Genomic DNA, 18,396 nt, shown 5'->3' on the forward strand with positions numbered 1-18,396 from the left:
TCCCTCCCTCTCCACTCCCCTCCTCAAATGACACTAGTGGAGTAATTAAGAACCGGTTCAGAGGCAAGCAATAGTGCCCTGAACCTACCCGAGAAGAGAGAGCGCGAGACCCAGCAGAACAGTACCGGCAATTTGCCACATATAGTTTGCTGTAATTCAGGTGGAAGGCCTGACACTTGAAGCCAGGGTATTCTCCTCATCGCCACTCCTGAAGCCAGAGTCCTGGCTGCCGAGTCGGCTGGGTCCAATGAGGCACTTAAGGCAGGAGTTGTGGGCATCTCCCATTGGCATCGGCTTTTGGCACGCTGAGCATGGTTTGAATCCCGGTGACCTGGGCATGAGCCCCGATACCGGGTGGAGGGAAGGGCCTAATCCCCAATCCCCCCGCAACTATATACACTAACTACATATACAAACGACTAAAACTAACTAAAACTGTAAAACTCGAACTATATACACAACTATCAGTAAAGAACTACGAGTAGGTTAGGGAAGTGGAGATCAGCTAAGCCGCGCTCCAACGACTGACATGGGCGGTAAGAAGGAACTGTAAGAGCCGTTGGGTCGGCAGGGGTATATATCCGGCACCATAACGGCGCCACTCCAGGGGGCGACCCAGCCGACCCACCAAGTGTTGTTCGGGTAAAAATCTTCCGATGAATGTACACGCAGCGCGCGCGCGCACACCTAATTGGAATCGATATGAGCAAGCACTCGAGAAGAACCTAATTTTACTTCTGCTGTGAGGAATAAAATTTCTGCTGATAGGACCATCTGCCACAGAAGCAGCTAGCATTAATTTTAGCTGATGAGCCCCACAATCAACCAGCTCTCAATCCATTCTAAGGTGTCCAGTTTGCAATGGAGCAGGAGGCAAAGGAGAAGGCCTGCTTTCACCTTGTCCTTCTTTTCCTCCTGTAAGATGACCCCAGCGCTTGTTAGAGGTACTGGGATTGATCAAAGGCAGCCTTCTTAACAAGGGAGGGCTACCATTAGCTGGCAGGTGCCCAATGCCCCCTGAAGGGCTGTTGGCACCTTCCATACACTCACCCTGCATGGAGTTGGCTGGGATGGATGTTCCTGCTTCTGTTTTGCCTTATAAATTGAGACTTCTGTGAAACTTATATTTATCATACTATCTTTCATAGTGTTTGGAAACGAAAACAACAAAGGGAACACACCATATAGGATAATCTTCCCATGCTTTAAAAACATGACAGGAGAGAGAACAAGAGAGCAACCTGTTAAGTGGATAGAGCTGGTCAGACATTTGAGTTGAAAAAGTTTTCCACTACAAAATGTTACTTTGACAAAACAAAAAAAATTCAAAACAAATGTCCAGAAACATTTTGAAATTTCATTTCAAAACTTTTTTTGCATGTTTATATTTTTATTTTTACATTATTTCATGACTTAGTAGTGGCACAAGGGGACATATATTAGGTCATAACATGAACAAGTCATTTTGTTCTAAAAACTACTGTAGTCATGACATATTATGACAGAAAAGTTGCAATTTTAAAAAAATTATTTTATATTTTACTTTTAAAATCATTCACAGTAGCTGCTACTTAGTACAAATCATATCTTACATCCTATTTTCTAGATCCTATTTGTGTTGTAATGAGTGCTTATCTTCTTTTCTTCTTCAAATGATCAAACGGTTTCATTAGAACACAAACAAATACCAGAATACTTAGTAGCAGGTGCCCTTAATGAATTCAAAATAAAAAAGAATATTCTCAATTATTATGTCAATGACATCTTGTCATATTCTGACATGACCTGACAATGGTGACGTGTCATGTTATGCACTACTACTATTAATATGTCAGGCAATAATATAAAAATAATAAATATAAAAGTGAAAAAAAATCAAAATGAATATTTTACTTTGAAATAATTTCAAAATTTTTAAATCACTTTTTTTGGATTGTCACTTTTGTGGGAAATTCACAAAATATTTGTTTTAATGGAATGAAAAATTTAGGAATGTTGAAATTTCCCATGTAAGGGAAATTCTGAGTTTTAACCAGCTCTGATTGGGACATATTGACTCAGTTATAGTGCGCTATGGTAAATAAGGAAAGGTTGCAAGAACGTAAGCTGGACACACTCTACAGTACATGCTCTTCAGATTTTAGAGGGGCTTTTGGAACTGTAATAACAGAAACTATGACTTAATTATAAGCAGTTAAAACTATACTTTTCACTTTCAAATCTTCAATGGATAAACCTCAAGCTATAGTTAGTTTGCTACCTATAATATTTCGATCAATTTAAAGCTACTATTCTTAGGACGAGATAGGCCTGGAATAATTTTCCCTAGATATGCACATAAACTGTAGAACACTGGGAACCATAGTAGAAAACTGTCTTTATTTTGTGAAACTGCTATTTTTCCTCTTTACTTTGTGGCACATACCATATCCATGTAACTGTGAACCACCTATGTAAACTCTGTGTAAACTCAAAAGCTTGTGTCCTTCACCAACAGAAGTTGGTCCAATAAAAGATATCCCTCACCCACCTTGTTTCTCTAATATCCTGGGTTCAAAATAGCTGCATTAGCACTGCACACAACAAAGATAAGTGTAATACAGTCAAGAAAATTCAGAAGCTAGGACGGTTCCAGCATTTTCAGTAAGAGGAGCTAGACGAGAAACCAAGAGAAGCATGAAGCTGACATCAAACAGAATTGTTGACAGAGAAGCATAGACAAGTCTGTAGTACTTTGGAGTGGGACCATCAGATGAAAGATAAGAAATGCAACATTTACCTGGCTGCTCCATGGATTATTGATAATCAGATCATTTTCTACAACATACCTTTTACAAATGTAATAGAATTTATTAGCAAATCTGGAAAACCATGAAGATAGGAGATTAGTTTATACATAATCTTAACCTGAGTAGCAAAATAATCTCTTTTCCATGTCATTTTAATTAAATATACAGTACATTTACAACCAGCAATAGACTCATTAAAATGTGAGGTATTTCCATTCTTTCAAAATACAATATTTTACAGTAAAGTGCATAATAAAATGTCTTAAATGTAAACGAGTTAACTGTGACATTCATTACTTGTGTTACTGTTTACATCTTTACATTGTGGTTGATTTTATAGTGTGTAGTGTTTTGAATACAAGTATACATTACATAAAGAACATGAGGCGGTATTAAAATAAAATTCAGTGAAGCAGCCTTTGTTAGTCCATGTCAGTATCTTCTCTGTAGTCGTGCTAGAGTATCAGCTGACATACTCCGATATCTTCGCATGGCTAATGGAGGGTCCACAAAAGGGGAGGATGCAGATTGCTGAATGTTCTATAACAAATTGAAGAATAATGCTTTTATACGTGTAACATACTGCTGGGGATACCCAGAGCTGTGAGCTATTGTATTATTCCTCTGCCTCAGCAAGAGCAATTTTTGCTGGCTAGTAGACAGTGTGTCAGCTGCCTGCTAAACTAGTCTGTCTTCCTCCCGGCAAACTCCTCAAGGCTCTCCCAGCCCAAACCTCGTCTAGTACATAGCAATCAGTGAACTCTAGCCCCCGAGCTCCTCAGAGATGTTTCTCTGCAATGCACAGTCCCTACACTGTGCATTCACAGAAGATACTACGTTTTCTCGTCTGTTAAAGAGTCAATCACACTTTATTAATTTAACTGTGGTAAATACAACTCTTCAAACACAGCATTGAATTGGTTTATAGTAAAAGTAAAATAAGTGTACTAACAAAAGAGCATGGCTTCTGACTCTGGCTCTGATTTTTGGTGTGACTCCCAAGTATAATCCCAATGCCACCTCTGGCTCTGACCACTAGGTCAGACAGCCCTGTTATGAACACTATCCCATGCAAATGACACTCTGAAATTCTAGCAACTCAGTTAATCCTAAAAAAAAACAATGTCAATACTGTCTAAGTCAGAAAACAGTAAATCTAAAGGCTTACCAAAGGAGAGATTATCTGTAAAACACTTGACGTAGATAGATTTTTGGCAATGGTTTCTTGGACATCTAAAAAAAAAAGTACAAAACTATGATGCAACAATTATATAAAACACATGCTAGAACAAAAATATGAACAACAGTCAACAAGTCGGTACCAGCCTTCCTAAAGACTGTGAAAAATACAACAATTTTACTGCAATTTAACAAGTTAACTATTTTTCTTTGGCCTGAGGGAGGTTGAAACATCTACTTTATTTGTATTTTTAAAATTTGGAATTGTAAATTAAACATTAACATCTAAAAAGAAATCCAAATCTGAAAAAGAGAAGGCCAGTGCCTCAGAGATGGGATATCAAAAAACAAAACAAAACATAACTCAGAATGGGTTATCCATTTACATGGCCATGTTGAAGGCATACTGTCTTGTAGTTTGAGTCTCAGATTTAGATTTTTTGTAAAACAAAACAATAAAGGGAGTGGATTCAACAAAACCCTGGCATCTCTGTCAAGAATGCTTTTTTTGCCAGCTAAACCTGGCCAGAAAGTTGTCACCTTTTCTTTCAGATATGGACTTTGATATAGTGATCCATGTCTTTGTCACCTCCAGAATGGATTACTGCAACACATTCTGTCTAGAATTACATAACTTGGAGATAAGACCACTTGGAAATGTCAGGTGATGATGGATCGTACTCATACTACAAAGTGGCTGGATTCTGGCTATAAATTGTCTTAAGATAATTCGTCTTGTGGAGATGAACTCCTTGCTGAGGTAAAGCTGGCAGAGTTGACTTCTGCACCAGCCACCCTCCCCTGCCTCTGTTGTAGGGGTCCACCAGGAGAGGTAAAGGGAGTAATGTGGATGGTGCTGGGACCTGTCAGCTACTTAACCTACCACCGGTGTGGGTAGACTCACACTTAGGGAGACGGATCTGAAGGCCACCCCCTTGTTACACCTAATGGAGCTTAGATAAAAAGGGGAATTGAGCCCACGATGTCTGATAAGTTTGGAATACAATGTGCAGCAGGTAATTGCACACTAGCAATGTTTTACTTTAGTTTTTGTAATTGTATGGTTTGCAGTCATTACTTTTACATTTCTTTCATTGTTCCCTTAATATTCCGTGTTGGACTTTTCCTTCTTACTTTCTAGTTTACTTTACTTTTTCTCCATTTTAATTATCTTCTGTCTGTTGCTTTGCTATCTTCTTTAGTTTCACTGTCTCCTGTCTCTTTCCTATCTGCCTCTGTGTGTGTGTGTCTTTTCTTTTTCCTGTACAGTTCATAGAGTATTTTCTTTTCTACTTTTCTGTGTTTCTCATTTAATATCTCCTTCTGCCTAATCCAGAGGACATCATACTAAAACTGCCTCTTAAAACAGAGAAGTTTGAACTGTGTTTTTCTGGGATCAGTGACTCTGTGCTACAGCTAAGCAGATTCCCAGTGATTGCAAGGTTACTCTCCTCTGCTTTTGCCACTCCTGTGGGAAATGGGAAACCTGAATTCCTTTTCAGAAGTTGTATTGATATGTCATTCAGGCTACCATATCATGTTGGACCAGTCAGCATACATAAATTTAACAGGGGGACAAATTCAAATATCTTACTTAGTTTTCACTCAGGCAAAACTCCCATTGTTTTAAATGAGTTTTGCCTGAATAAGGGTTTTGTATTACTGTTTGGTATGTTTACTAAATAACAAATGCAACAGGACAGAGCATATGCAACTATAGGTCTTTATAGCCACATAGTTTATGTTTATATATGTCACTCAAACCATTATTTAAAATGTAAGTTATTACTATGTTAATACTATATATCAAGGGATTGGCAACCTTCGGCACATGGCTCACCAGGGTAAGCCAGGCCGGTTTGTCTACCTGCCGCATCTGCAAGTTCAGCCAATCGCGGCTCCCACTGGCCACTATTTGCCGCTCCAGGGAAGCAGTGGCCAGCACATCTCTCGGCTTCCCGCAGCTCCCACTGGCCTGGAGCGGCGAACCATGACCAGTGGGATCCCTGCTATATATTGTACTTACTCTGCAACCTTTGATTGAGACGATCAAGTGACTGAAGAATCTTCTGTTCTTCTAGTGACAGTGCACTCATGCCTCGTTGCTGGACCTTGTTAAGCACCATGGTTTGTCCAGGTGGTTGCACTGTTTCCAAAGCAGCCAGGATTTTACCTTCTGTAACTGATGTACCTGCTAGATTTTCTGCCAGCAAAAACTGGGCAGTGCTTTCTGAAACTAAAGAATTTTACAGAGCTGGTCACAGTCTGAACTTTTTCATGGATATACTGCACACAAAAAGCCACATTAAAATAATATTAATGTTGCAAAGTCATGCATTCAAAAGTTAAGAAACACCAGAATTAAGGTTGCCTATGCTCCTAATATGGGGCAGAGGAAGATAGTTGGTGGAGGAGCCAGTCTTGCCAGCTTTACAGCCAGCTAATAGTGACATATTGTGCCTGTACACATAGCTGTCATATGCTTAAAAAAATACAACACTAGAGGAACAGAGACTTTATTTTTTTCATGATGCTCTTCTAAATCTATCAGTCAGATATAAGTGATATTCTGCTGTGCTGTATTAACTTTTAGTGGAAATATCTTTATTTCCAGCTAACAGACCATACTTTCTGATTCAGAATAATTGATGCTACAAGGCAACCGCTGATGTACAGTGCAACTATTTTATCTATAACAAAGAATGGAACTGAAATGAACTACTGTACCTTCATCAGAATTAGGGATGCCACTCACAGTTTGCACTGGCTCAAATGAACATTGAAATGGACTTAGCTGGACAGTATGTACTGTATTCTGTAAAAATTGATCACTTTATCAGAATATTTAAAATAAAGTTAACATTTTTGGAGACTTTTAATGTTTTAGTTAAGATATTTATGTTACTGAAATTTACAGGCTGTGTGTTTTCAAGTTCAAAAGCTATTTTGAAAAATATGAGCAATTAATAAAGCTTTTTTAAAGCACACAAAAATATCTATAAACCTTTGCCTATATCAGGGGTCGGCAACCTTTCAGCAGTGGCGTGCTGAATCTTCATTTATTCACTCTGATTTAAGGTTTTGCATGCCAGTAATATATTTTAATGTTTTAGAAGCTCTTTCTGTAAGTCTATAATATATAATTAAACTACTGTTGTATGTAAAATAAATAAGGTTTTAAAAATGTTTAAGAAGGTTCATTTAAAATTAAATTAAAATGCAGAGCCTCCCAGACTGGTGGCCAGGTCCCGGGCAGTGAGTGCCACTGAAAATCAGCTCACGTGCCGCCTTCGGCACCCATGCCATAGGTTGCCTACCCCTGGTCTATATTGTGGATTGCTAAGCAACAGTCTGCACTGGAGAAGTGTGGAGAGGATCCATAGTAGCAAGAGACCCTAGAGGCATTCTGGTTGACTTTTGTTTTACACTTTTACTAGATTGTACTCACATAGTTTGGTATTTTTATAGTCTCTTTATTGTCATCATTGGCAATTTTTAAATCAAGATTAGATGTTTTTTCTAATTGACAGTGTATACAGGAATTATTTCAGTGAAGCTCCAGAACCTGTGTTTTGCAGGTCAAACTAGATAATCACAACAGTCCCTTCCGGTCTTAGAATCTATTAATCTCTCCCGAATGTGCATTTTGTAAAATCCTCTGACTGATTTTGATTTATTAACACTTTTATTTATTCATTTCTTTTACATATACTAAAAAACAAGGAGCCCAGTGACTATTAGAAATTTTATTTAAAAGTTCTAATCAAAACTCTGAGCATTTTTATATGTCTATCTGTCTAATGCATTTAGCTCTGAAATCAGTGACAAGTAACCTGGTGCCAATAACAGCATCCACGATGTCAATCATATCAGATGACCCTAAACTAAATCACATTCCAGTAAGATGTCACTACCACAACAAGTTTTTACAGCCACAGCAATATTTAATTCTGCTATGTATACTTTATATATGCAAAACGATGAAAACAAAATGTTTTTATGCAAAAGAAACATTTATATTTGGAATAAACGATGATTAATGAATCTCATAACAGCTGTATGCGTTCTATAAAGATATTTGGTAACATTTGCTCTATGTATTTCTGGTGACTGGTTTATAGCAGTAAAACCCCCAAAGAAAATAATACATCTGTTGTAAGGGAAGATAAAGTATTTCACTGTGACAATACACCTCTACCTCATTATAACGCCACCCAATATAACACAAATTTGGATATAACGCATTAAAGCAGCGCTCTGGGGGTGTGTGCGGGGCTGTGTGCTCCAGCGGATCAAATCAAGTTAGATATAACGTGGTTTCACCTATAACGCGGTAAGATTTTTTGGCTCCTGAGGACCACCTTATATCAAGGTAGAGGTGTAGTTAAAAACTATTGAGAATGTGCAGAGAAATAATTTTTATGTTTGCAGGAATGTTGGACTTTCTCATTCATTTTCAGTGGAAGATTCTTTGGACTTGTGACTTTCATTTTTAGTTTCCTGAAAGTGCTTGTTATTTTTCACTGGTGATGTAATCTGATAGACACTAAGCCATAGGAAACTTCTGAGTTGATCCAGCCAAGTGATTTTTCTTTGTGAACAAAAGATTCTCTTAAATTAACAATACATATAATCAGCAAGTAACTAATTTTAGTACCTTGTATGTTTGCTGGTGTTTTATAATACTCATGATAATATAAATCTTGGAAAGAATTAAGTAAATTTGGCCTCAATCGATTTTAGGCCTCAATCCTGCAAGCACTTCCTACACTTTAACTTGATTCACGTTAGTAAAGTTAAACATGTGCAGGATTGGGGCTTTGGTTTGGCCTTCTCAAAGTTCTCATAAATCTTATGACATGAAGTTCTATTATGTGTAACTAATGCATGCAATTTCCATTCTCAACTAAAATTCAAGGTTAAGGTAAAATTCTCCTCTCTGACTGTCAATGTAGATTTCTGTTGTACATTCTGCATTTGTTTTGCAGGGAGAGCTCCCCTATGCCCATGGAAAATCAATGTGCAAAATAAGTGCAGATTATTCAATAGTGCTCTACAACAAAGATCAGACAGAAATTTTTTCCCTAAAATATTAGCTACACACCAGTTCAGTGCTCTAAATACATATGAATGCCATACAGGCTCTTCTTGGCAGCATCACATATCAGCACTCTATGTCTCTGTCCAAGCCACTCTCTTGTTAGGTTCAAACTAGCATTAGAGGGCAGCAAAGGAGAAAGGCCACATGCCCCTAAGAAAAGTTCCAGGCTTGGGAACTGGACTACCATAATCATGGATAGCAGGAGACATGGGTTGAGAGAGAGGGAAAAGTTGTGAGGAGGCAAAGAGATTTGAGGAAAGTAGGGAGAGAAACAGAGATTTGAGGGAGAAATAGAGAGAACAGTAGAGAAAAGGGGAAAAGAGAAAATTGTGTGATAATAAAAGGGAAAAATTAAAGTGGGAGATGAAAGGAGAAAAAGAAGGGAATAAGAAGTAAAAACAGAAACAGAAAAAAAAAACACCCCAAAGACACACAAACTTTTGAATTGGTACATTTATATTTAATGTATTCCTATTACACGCTTTCCCAGGCAAGAAAAAGAGACAAAGGAGGGAGAGGCTTCAGCTGTGGTCCTGGAAGAAAAAGGCAGAAGAATCACGAGGATGAGCACAGTGCTGGGAGGAATGAGGGAAATGTAATTGCATTTTTACTTTGTTAATTGGGGTACCGCATGAGTTGTTTCACATATTTTCACATATTTGTCTGTATCTCTTATTTAAGCGAGCTGAGAGAGTGCCAGGGGTGGCTCTAGACATTTCGCCGCCCCAAGCACAGCGGCATGCTGCCCCAAGCATGCGCTTGGCATGCTGGGGCCTGGAGCCACCCCTGGAGTGTGCACCAGCCAGTTAGACTGCTATATATATATTTATATTCAGCTAGGGAGTTGTATGGCTAGTCGTCTACTGGCTAAAGAACACTAAATATGTTCTTTAAAACAATCAGAATGCAGCAGGTCAATAGAAGGACATTGAGTAATTCTCACATTATTGTATCACTATCCATCAAACAAAATCAATGTATCTGCATTAATCATTTGCTAAAATAACTAGTCATAGAATCAGAATTTCCTGTTTTAAAATTAACATCTTGACTTTACTTCAATATTTATTTTCCCTTATTCCTCCAACAAGTATACAGCAGTAGGAAACTATTATTCTGTGACAACCTTTGACTGACATTTTCAGTTCAACATCCCATAAATTGATATCTACCTGTGCATGATGAGTGGGTCTCCTTCCTGCAGAGGCTACCGTTTGTGTTCTCTGTTCTAAAAGAGCTCTACGTTTATTTTTGCTGTTGTCAGAAATTTGTTTTCGTCTTGTAACAGGAACAGCACCTAAAATGAGAAACACAAAAAAGCATCCAGTATGTAAAGCCATGCTAAATAGAGAGGAGCAAAGATTATTGGCACTTTGATATTACAGTAGAACTTCAGAGTTATGAAGATCTCGGAAATGGAGGTTGTTCATAACTCTGAAATGTTCGTAATTCTGAACAAAACATTATAGCTGTTCTTTCAAAAGTTTACAACTGAACATTTACTTAATACAGCTTTGAAACTACTATGCAGAAGAAAAATGCTGTCCCTCGCCCCTTTTTATTTTAAGTCTAACACTGTACTGTATTGTATTTGTTTTTGTCTCTGCTGCTGCCAGATTGTGTACTTCTGGTTTCAAATGAGGTGTGTGGTTGACTGGTCAGTTTGTAACTCTGGTGTTCGTAACTCTGAGATTCTACTGCAGGATTTCTCAAACAGCGATTGCTGCTTGTGTAGGGAAAGCCCCTGGTGGGCCAGACCAGTGTGTTTACCTTTTCCATCCACAGGTCCGGCCGATCGCAGCTCCCTCTGGCCGTGGATCACTGCTCCTGGCCAATCCGCTCCCATTGGCCTGGAGCAGCGATCTGCGGCCAGTGGGAGCCGTGATTGGCCAGACATCCAGATGGGGCAGGTAAACACACCGGCCCGGCCCGCCAGAGGCTTTCCCTACACAAGCGGCAACCCCTGTTTGAGAAACCCTGTTCTACTGTATAGTGACTGATCCTCTATAAATGCCTAAGGTTGATGAAAATATAATAGTTAGCTAACTTCTGAGTTACCTTTGTGATACAGCAATGTCTAATGATATGCCAAACAATAATTCCATTTTATAAGATAGGCAATATTTAGGAAACAACCTTAGGGCCTAACTATCCAGGGTAATCAGTGCTTCCTACTAAGGGCTGCATGGTCTCAGCTCCCATTGGATTTAACAGTAATTACAAGAACTCAGCACATTGTAGGGGATGCTCACTAGTTCACAGAATTGAATTTACTTGACTAAGTTTCATCGCATGAGATTTTACTACACTGCTGTACATATTAGAGCTCCTTAGCTATATTTGTTTTTGCCTTGCTAATTTATGAGTATTTGTACTCATTTTAATGTATTTAAAACAAACAAACAAAAAAAAACACTGCAGCAATTTTCTTCAGACGCATAAGCCTAAACTAGATACTATACTGCAAACTTAATTCAGTTTTCTTCAGTGTTTTAATACATTTTCAAAACTCAGCCTCTAACCTACACCTGCAGGGAAAAATACATCTGCACATGGAATTTGCAGGTGCAAATCAGGAACTTGCATACCCAGATATTATATGCCATTTTGTACTTAGTTACTTGATGTGAAAATGTAGGTTCTGCGTGTGCAATTATAGGTGTGCTTGACCATTTTTTGTGTACACAATTTCGTAAGGTTTTGAAAATTTGCCCCAGAATGTCTTTTGGTGCTTTTAACAGCATTTTCTCTGTCATTTTTACTACAGTGATATCTAACAAATAAGGTCTCTTACCATTTGATGAAGAGAAAAATCCATTCATTCTAGATGATTTAAAAGTGGTCAGAAGGTTGTCACCATCAAGAGTAACATGGGATATGTTAGCTTTAATAGGTTGCAAATTAGTGCTACAGGAATTATTGTAACGAGCATCGTAATGATGGAAATCACCTGAAAGGAAACTGAATGTAATGAAGTTGCATTCATTATATACTGAGGAACATTAAAAATTTTAAAATGCTGAATTATTAATCAAGTAACACATTTCTGAAAAACAGTGAGAGTTGGAAGTGAACTTGATCAGCACCAAGATTAGTTTTATTGGTAAGTAAGCCAAGTTGTATTTAGATCTATGAAGAAACTATGGACTAAAGTTTTAGTGAGACTTACCCAACACAGTAACAGAATATGTTAGGACTCAATCCTTCAAGGTATAGAGGACTCTGTCCTGATATAGCAAAGCATGTATGCAAGCGTTTAACTCAGAGCATGTGAGTTAGTCCCACTGACATCAGTAGTACCATTTCAGTGCTTACTGTTAAGCATAGTTTAGTGCTTTGTTGGATAAGGGCCAGAGTGCTTAGCACCATGTAGGATCAAACCCTTAGGGAATACTATGCCTTGGTCAGTAAATACACCACTTGATGCTTCCAGTTCCATTTAAAACATTTAAAGAAAGACCCTCATAACTGATCATTTTGTTTATGGAAATGAACATTTTGCTCCCTGACTGCTCTCCCTATTTTGTTTTTCTTTAATATACACTAGGTTGTATGTTGCAGTAAATAATATTTTTTGTTTTCTAAGCTGTTCACACACACTGCTGAACTTCAGGATATTGTTGTAACACTATATGTCACTGAAGAACAACAGTGCAGGATTTGCTCTCTCTTGGAAAGAGCTTTAGGACAAGGATTGTGTCTTCTCATATACCCATCTCCTAGAACGGGAACGGACCTTAAAAGGTTATTGAGTCCAGCCCCCTGCCTTCACTAGCAGGACCAAGTACTGATTTTGCCCCAGATCCCTAAGTAGCCCCCTTAAGGGCTGAACTCACAACCCTGGGTTTAGCAGGCCAATGCTCAAACCACTGAGCTATCCCTCCCCCTGTGCTTGTACAGTGCTGAGAACATTTGGGCACTACTGAAATATAAATAATGAGTCACTAATACCAAATTTGGGTATTTAATATAAATAATCTGACTTAAAGAATGCAATAGACATAATGAATAGATACCGAAAGAATACCACCGCTGATTTTCAAAGAAAAGGGAATGTCTCCATCTATCCCTCCAGTACGTAGGTGTGTATGGTGGGGAGACGCGGGGGAAGAGGTTTAATATATTTGCATGTGACATGTAAAATCTGTCTCTAAAAGTTACAGTGCTCAGTTGTATGAAGACACAGAAGGGTAGGGAAACAGAAACTCTCCCCTTCTCTCTTTTTGCCTCTTTACAACAAAATATATTCAATGACTCTGCTCTTCCCCAAAGATGTAGTTTTTGAGACATACAGTGTATGTACTGTACATGAAGTGACAGGCCAATAAGGGACATGGAAGCTCTTTATTTTAATAGAAGGGGACTCTGCACCAGCTTGAGTGATCGTCAGGATGGTCACAACAGTATGGTAGGAGGCACAGAGTGGCTGCTGGTACATGAAGTGGAGTTGGTGGAGTCATGGACTCTGCCTCTGAAAGAGGTTGCAAGGCTGGAAAACCATACAGCAGCTCAGCTGGGTACAGTGTGAGGACTCAGGATTCCATTACTGTTCCAAAGCACAGAACTTGGCTAGAGTGCAAAGGGGTTACTGGGAAAGCATTTGAAAATATAAATTAATCAGTCTGAAACATGCTTTAAAAGTTAATTAGCAGGAAGATATGATTTATTCTCTTAAATTTTCTTGTGTATCTTTTGCTCTGTCTTGCCTATAGTTATTTCTACAGTAATGTTCCCAGAAAACATTTTTGTAAAGCATGTTATGCTTCTGTAAATTCTCTCTGACACAAATATTTGCCAGCACAGTGACATATGGCTGTCAGAAATTTCTTCCACTTTCTTTACTCTATTAACATGGGCAACTTTCTTTGAAACATTCGGTGTTTTAGCGAGACTGAGAGTCTTCCCAATACCAAATATTTACAGAGCAATCACTTTAAAAACATGGCAGATTAATGGCTCTTTCATGAGATCCTTTCAAAAAACATTTTCCCAAATGACAGAGTCCTGCCAGCTGATAGTGGCTTGCAGGTGGTAAGCTATAGTTTACCATGTAAAACTCACTCATTTTACTGTTAACTTGTTCTCTGCCTTCCTTCTCCCACATCTGTTTGTTTCATCCGCCTGTCTTTGGGGAAGGAATTTTCTTTTTATTTAATGTTTGTAATGTACCCAAGAAAATGGGGCCCTCATCTATGACTGGGGTCTCTAGGAGATAATAGATAATGATAAAAGTAGAAACTCTTCAAATTGTTGTGTGAAAGGGTGAAAACAGTATGTGTAACTGAATGCAAGATCTTGTTATCATTAAAACTCCCTATTTTTAAAAAAACAAAATGATTCTTACCAGCAGCATAATCCTTCTGAGCTAGGGCACTATGCACACCCTGCCACAAAAGATTTATTTCTTCATCAGTTGGTGTACGATCAAGACGTAGTCCATTTTCTGCACACACAGGTTTCCTTTTGGTACCAGTTATCAAGCTGTCTTGTTGGGCAATTGTCTGAATATTATTTACAGTATAATTTGTCTTTTCCAAAGGCTCACTTGGAGATACATTGGAGGAAGGTGGGGGTGCCAATTTCTCAGTGACCAAGTCAGAACTGCAAGTAATACTCTTATTATTTTCTATTGTGGTTCTATTTAAAACCTGATCTGCTGGCAAAAGGTGTCTTGCATTTACATAGTTACCTTTTGTAGTGTTGGATTGACATTTGGAAGAATTTACTGGTTGACACATAGTGTCTGCTACATTCTGATCTGGCCTATTGCCTGGTACAGGTTTAGGTGGTGGATGAGGTACAATGATTTTACCCTGAGCTTTTATAACCTTATGAACTTCACTAGCAGACTGTGGTCGGATTATAGTGCCCTTTCTATTCTTAGGTGTAAAACTTGATTGGGTTTTGGCAGATCTTGGTCTTCTGACTATCTTAGTCTTACCTTTACACAGATTACCTTCCTGAATTTTAGAGTCACCACTATATGAATGGGGTTTACTTTCATCACCCTTTGATGCCATCCAGGCTTGTTTAGCAAAGTGGTAACCTGTAGATACAAAACAATGCAGAGGCATACAGTCTCTTTCTGAGCTTCCAGCAGCAACAATTTTTGTGGCTATTGGGGGATAATCCTGGTGATTTTCTGTGCAGATAGAATTTGTAGTGCAAGCGGGAATACTTCTTAAATTATTGTTAGCATCATTGAGTTTACTTTGAACATAAGACGGCTGCAACTGTGCCTGAGATACTCCTGTGGTATACTTTTCTGAACACTTTTCATCATCTTCTACTACTATTTTGTCAGTTTCATCAAACCATCGGAGTTTCTTATTGGTCTTTTGATTTTCTGCATCTTTCCCTTTTATTTTTGCCAATTCTAGACTGTCTCTGATAGATGATACAGTTTGATTCCCAAAACTGATCCTTTGGTTCAAAACTACTGCTTTGAAACAATAATTTTCATATTTAGATTCTTTCTTTAAAATGCTTTTGGGCAATTTCACTCCCTTTCGCTCATGCATGTTATTTCTCAGGTGTCTGTGATGTTCAGACAATTCACCATTAAACTTTGCATTAGACAAAGGTGACATGGCTTCAGCCACATTTCCCTTTTCTTCTCTTTTGTCCTCTTCTTGATCAGTGTTGCACAAAATGGAAGCATTAGATGTGTCTTGAAATAAAGATGATCTCTGATTAATACCATTAAAATTTTTTATGTTTTCATCTTTTGTTTCTGACAAATTGTCTAGATTATCAGTACATGGCACTGTATTTGTATTTTTGCCCTTTTGTAAAGGATTAGATGAGAAAGTACTGTTGTGAACAGCAGCTGAACTCCACTGTTTCAGAGGTAAGATTACAGGTGTTGCCATAGGCTGATTTGAGGTTTGTACTGATGAGGTGGTTCTTCTTTCTTGGGTCAGTTCAGAACTCTGCTCCTGTACAGAATCTAGAACTCTTTCTCTGGGAGTAGAATCAGAGGTGACCCAGGCTTTGCTGGATTTGAACACAGGGCTATCAGTGGCTAATGTACTCTCTCTACTAACCATTCCAGAAGATGGAACTTTCAACATATTGGTTTTTCCCTCTTTCCTCTTTTGCATAAAAGTACATGGACTGTTTACAAAGGTTATTTGATTATCAGAAGTACATATGTCTGTTGTTCTTTTTTCTGTTCCACTAAGAACAAATGATTTCTGTTTTGGATTGTGTACATTTTCAGCAGGAATTAGAACATTTTGTTTAGCTAAAGTGTCATGAAAAGGAGTGTTTGGCTGGCTATTTTGGATATCTAAATTTATCAGCCAATTATTTACATGCTGATTTTTAGAAAAAGTTAGTTCAGGTGTATCAAGGAAGCTCTTATTCATAGACTGTGAATTTTGTGAAATGTAGGGTATAGAGTCGTCCCACTGTGTAGTCAAAGATGTTTCACTGGGTGTTGTATAATTTTCATTTTGTTCTCCTGCCTCAAGACTGTCCAGGCTTGATGGGCTGTCAGAATTTGTTATTTGGTTGACTTCTTGGTGAAAATTCTGAAACACAGAAAAACAGGACTTGTTACAGTCATAATATGCTATTGTATTGATTGGTACAGTTTTGTTCTTTATATTAATTAAAGCTTAGGTTAAAATTAGATAAACACTACTATACTTTCGGTAGAGTAATGGAAGTTATTTTCACTCTTATGTTCACAGCATCATCAATTGCCTTGAAATATTCTCATTCAAGTCAATTAATATCTGGACATTTATAACAAAAGAAAAGAATGAACTTTTGAGATCACATTATAAGGAAACAGATGTCTAATTCAAGGATTTTATTTCTGTGTTTTTATATGAGTTCTTCAAGAGCAGAATTAAAAAAATATATTGGTGTATTCATGGATCTATTGCCACTGTCTAATCCTCAAAACTTCCCTAGGTGCTAAGACACAAGGAGTATCCTGGAGATCTGGGCTTTATGGAATTCAAGGGACAATACACATAGGTTTCCTAAATTCTGCTGCCATCCATGCAGTGAAATCACAATAGTTCTGCTGTGGTAAGGGACATATACATCTGTGGGGTTGTGGGGCTACAAAATATTTAGTCTCTTGCACTGAACTGATCTCATTTTGTTTGACCCACAAATTACATTACTTTCCAACAAGATGGTTACTGTCAGCACTAAGCAGTGAAATGCCAACAATTAGGCGTTTTCATTTATTAAGATATTTTACAGTCAATACATGGTGAGAAATGCAGCTCCCATGTGAACTTTCAAACTGGCCCACTTAATAAAACAGATGCATGTTATTTTAAATATTCAAGCCCTGACTCTCCACCATGTTCAAGCACTATGCTGCCCCTGACAACTTTCATGTGGTACAGTGTTCCCCTATATGAAGGGAATGCTCTACTTGCTAGCTTCATTTAGTGGACAGGAGAATCCAATAATCATTTTTTTCCATAGTGTGCAATTAATTTCACCTTAAAAGTTTATTGCTAATACCAAATATCTGACGGTAAAACCCTCATCACTTCTAGTCCTAAGAACATAAGAATGGCCGTACTGGGTCAGACCAAAGGTCCATCTAGCCCCGTATCTGTCTATCGACAGTGGCCAATGCCAGGTGCCCCAGAGGGCGTGAACCTAACAGGGAATGATCAAGTGATCTCTCTCCTGCCATCCATCTCCATCCTCTGACGAACAGAGGCTAGGGACACCATTAGAGAGAGATCCACCGACACCTAGGTATTGAAGAGATGACTTTGATGATTGAGTAGGCTCCACTCCTTCCTCTGAAATATTACCAGTATTAGTGTTGATCACTAAAAGGAGTTTTGGGGAAGTAGGTGGCACTGCACTACTGTAAGCTGGATGTGATGTAATTTTCCTTTCCTCTGAGAGACAAAGAAGAAAGAAAATCAAAGATCCATGATTTCTTTTAAAATTGTGTTGTGTTAAGAATACTCGTGATGAGTGTTGATAAGATCAGGTGGTTAAGTTCTAACCGCTAGTATTGGAAAAGATTTCATGACACTGTGCAATAAAGATATTCATTCCAATATTATGGACAAATTCCAGTCCTGAGTTATAAGCCAATTGGCCTCATTCATCTTCTTTGTGCTGCTAACAGAAGTGTAAAAGGGGATGGAAAGGTCTAAGTAAAAATTTCCTCATAAATACACGTACAGTATACTAAAGTTAGGAAGCCTATCGTTTTTGCTGTTATGGTTCCTAATTCACAACCCAATTATCTACCCCTGCCAGAAGATCTACAACTTACAAAGGGATCATGGTGGTTAAGTCCATAAATGGTTATTAGACAGGATGAGGTAAAAG

At 38.2% G+C, this 18,396-nt stretch overlaps 1 protein-coding gene across 2 annotated transcripts in view; it reads right to left on the minus strand.

Moving 5' to 3' along the window:
* Positions 1-2,865: 2,865 nt before the first annotated feature.
* Positions 2,866-18,396, minus strand: part of CEP126 (centrosomal protein 126) — a 61,151-nt gene continuing 45,620 nt past the window's right edge. Inside the window, exons 6-12 of one of the 2 annotated variants that reach the window (XM_075061714.1) lie at positions 15,026-16,604; positions 11,864-12,019; positions 10,242-10,366; positions 6,696-6,783; positions 5,995-6,204; positions 3,958-4,022; positions 2,866-3,329 (exon numbers count right to left, since the gene is read on the minus strand). In XM_075061714.1, coding sequence (XP_074917815.1) covers positions 3,222-3,329; positions 3,958-4,022; positions 5,995-6,204; positions 6,696-6,783; positions 10,242-10,366; positions 11,864-12,019; positions 15,026-16,604 — 2,331 coding nt within the window. In that variant the 3' untranslated portion in view covers positions 2,866-3,221. Of the gene's footprint in view, positions 3,330-3,957; positions 4,023-5,994; positions 6,205-6,695; positions 6,784-10,241; positions 10,367-11,863; positions 12,020-14,413; positions 16,605-18,396 lie in introns of both variants that reach the window. The other variant, XM_032762883.2, reaches the window with a different exon arrangement.

The sequence above is a fragment of the Chelonoidis abingdonii genome, chromosome 1 (genome assembly GCF_003597395.2).
Source record: "Chelonoidis abingdonii isolate Lonesome George chromosome 1, CheloAbing_2.0, whole genome shotgun sequence".
Lineage (NCBI taxonomy): Eukaryota > Metazoa > Chordata > Testudines > Testudinidae > Chelonoidis > Chelonoidis abingdonii.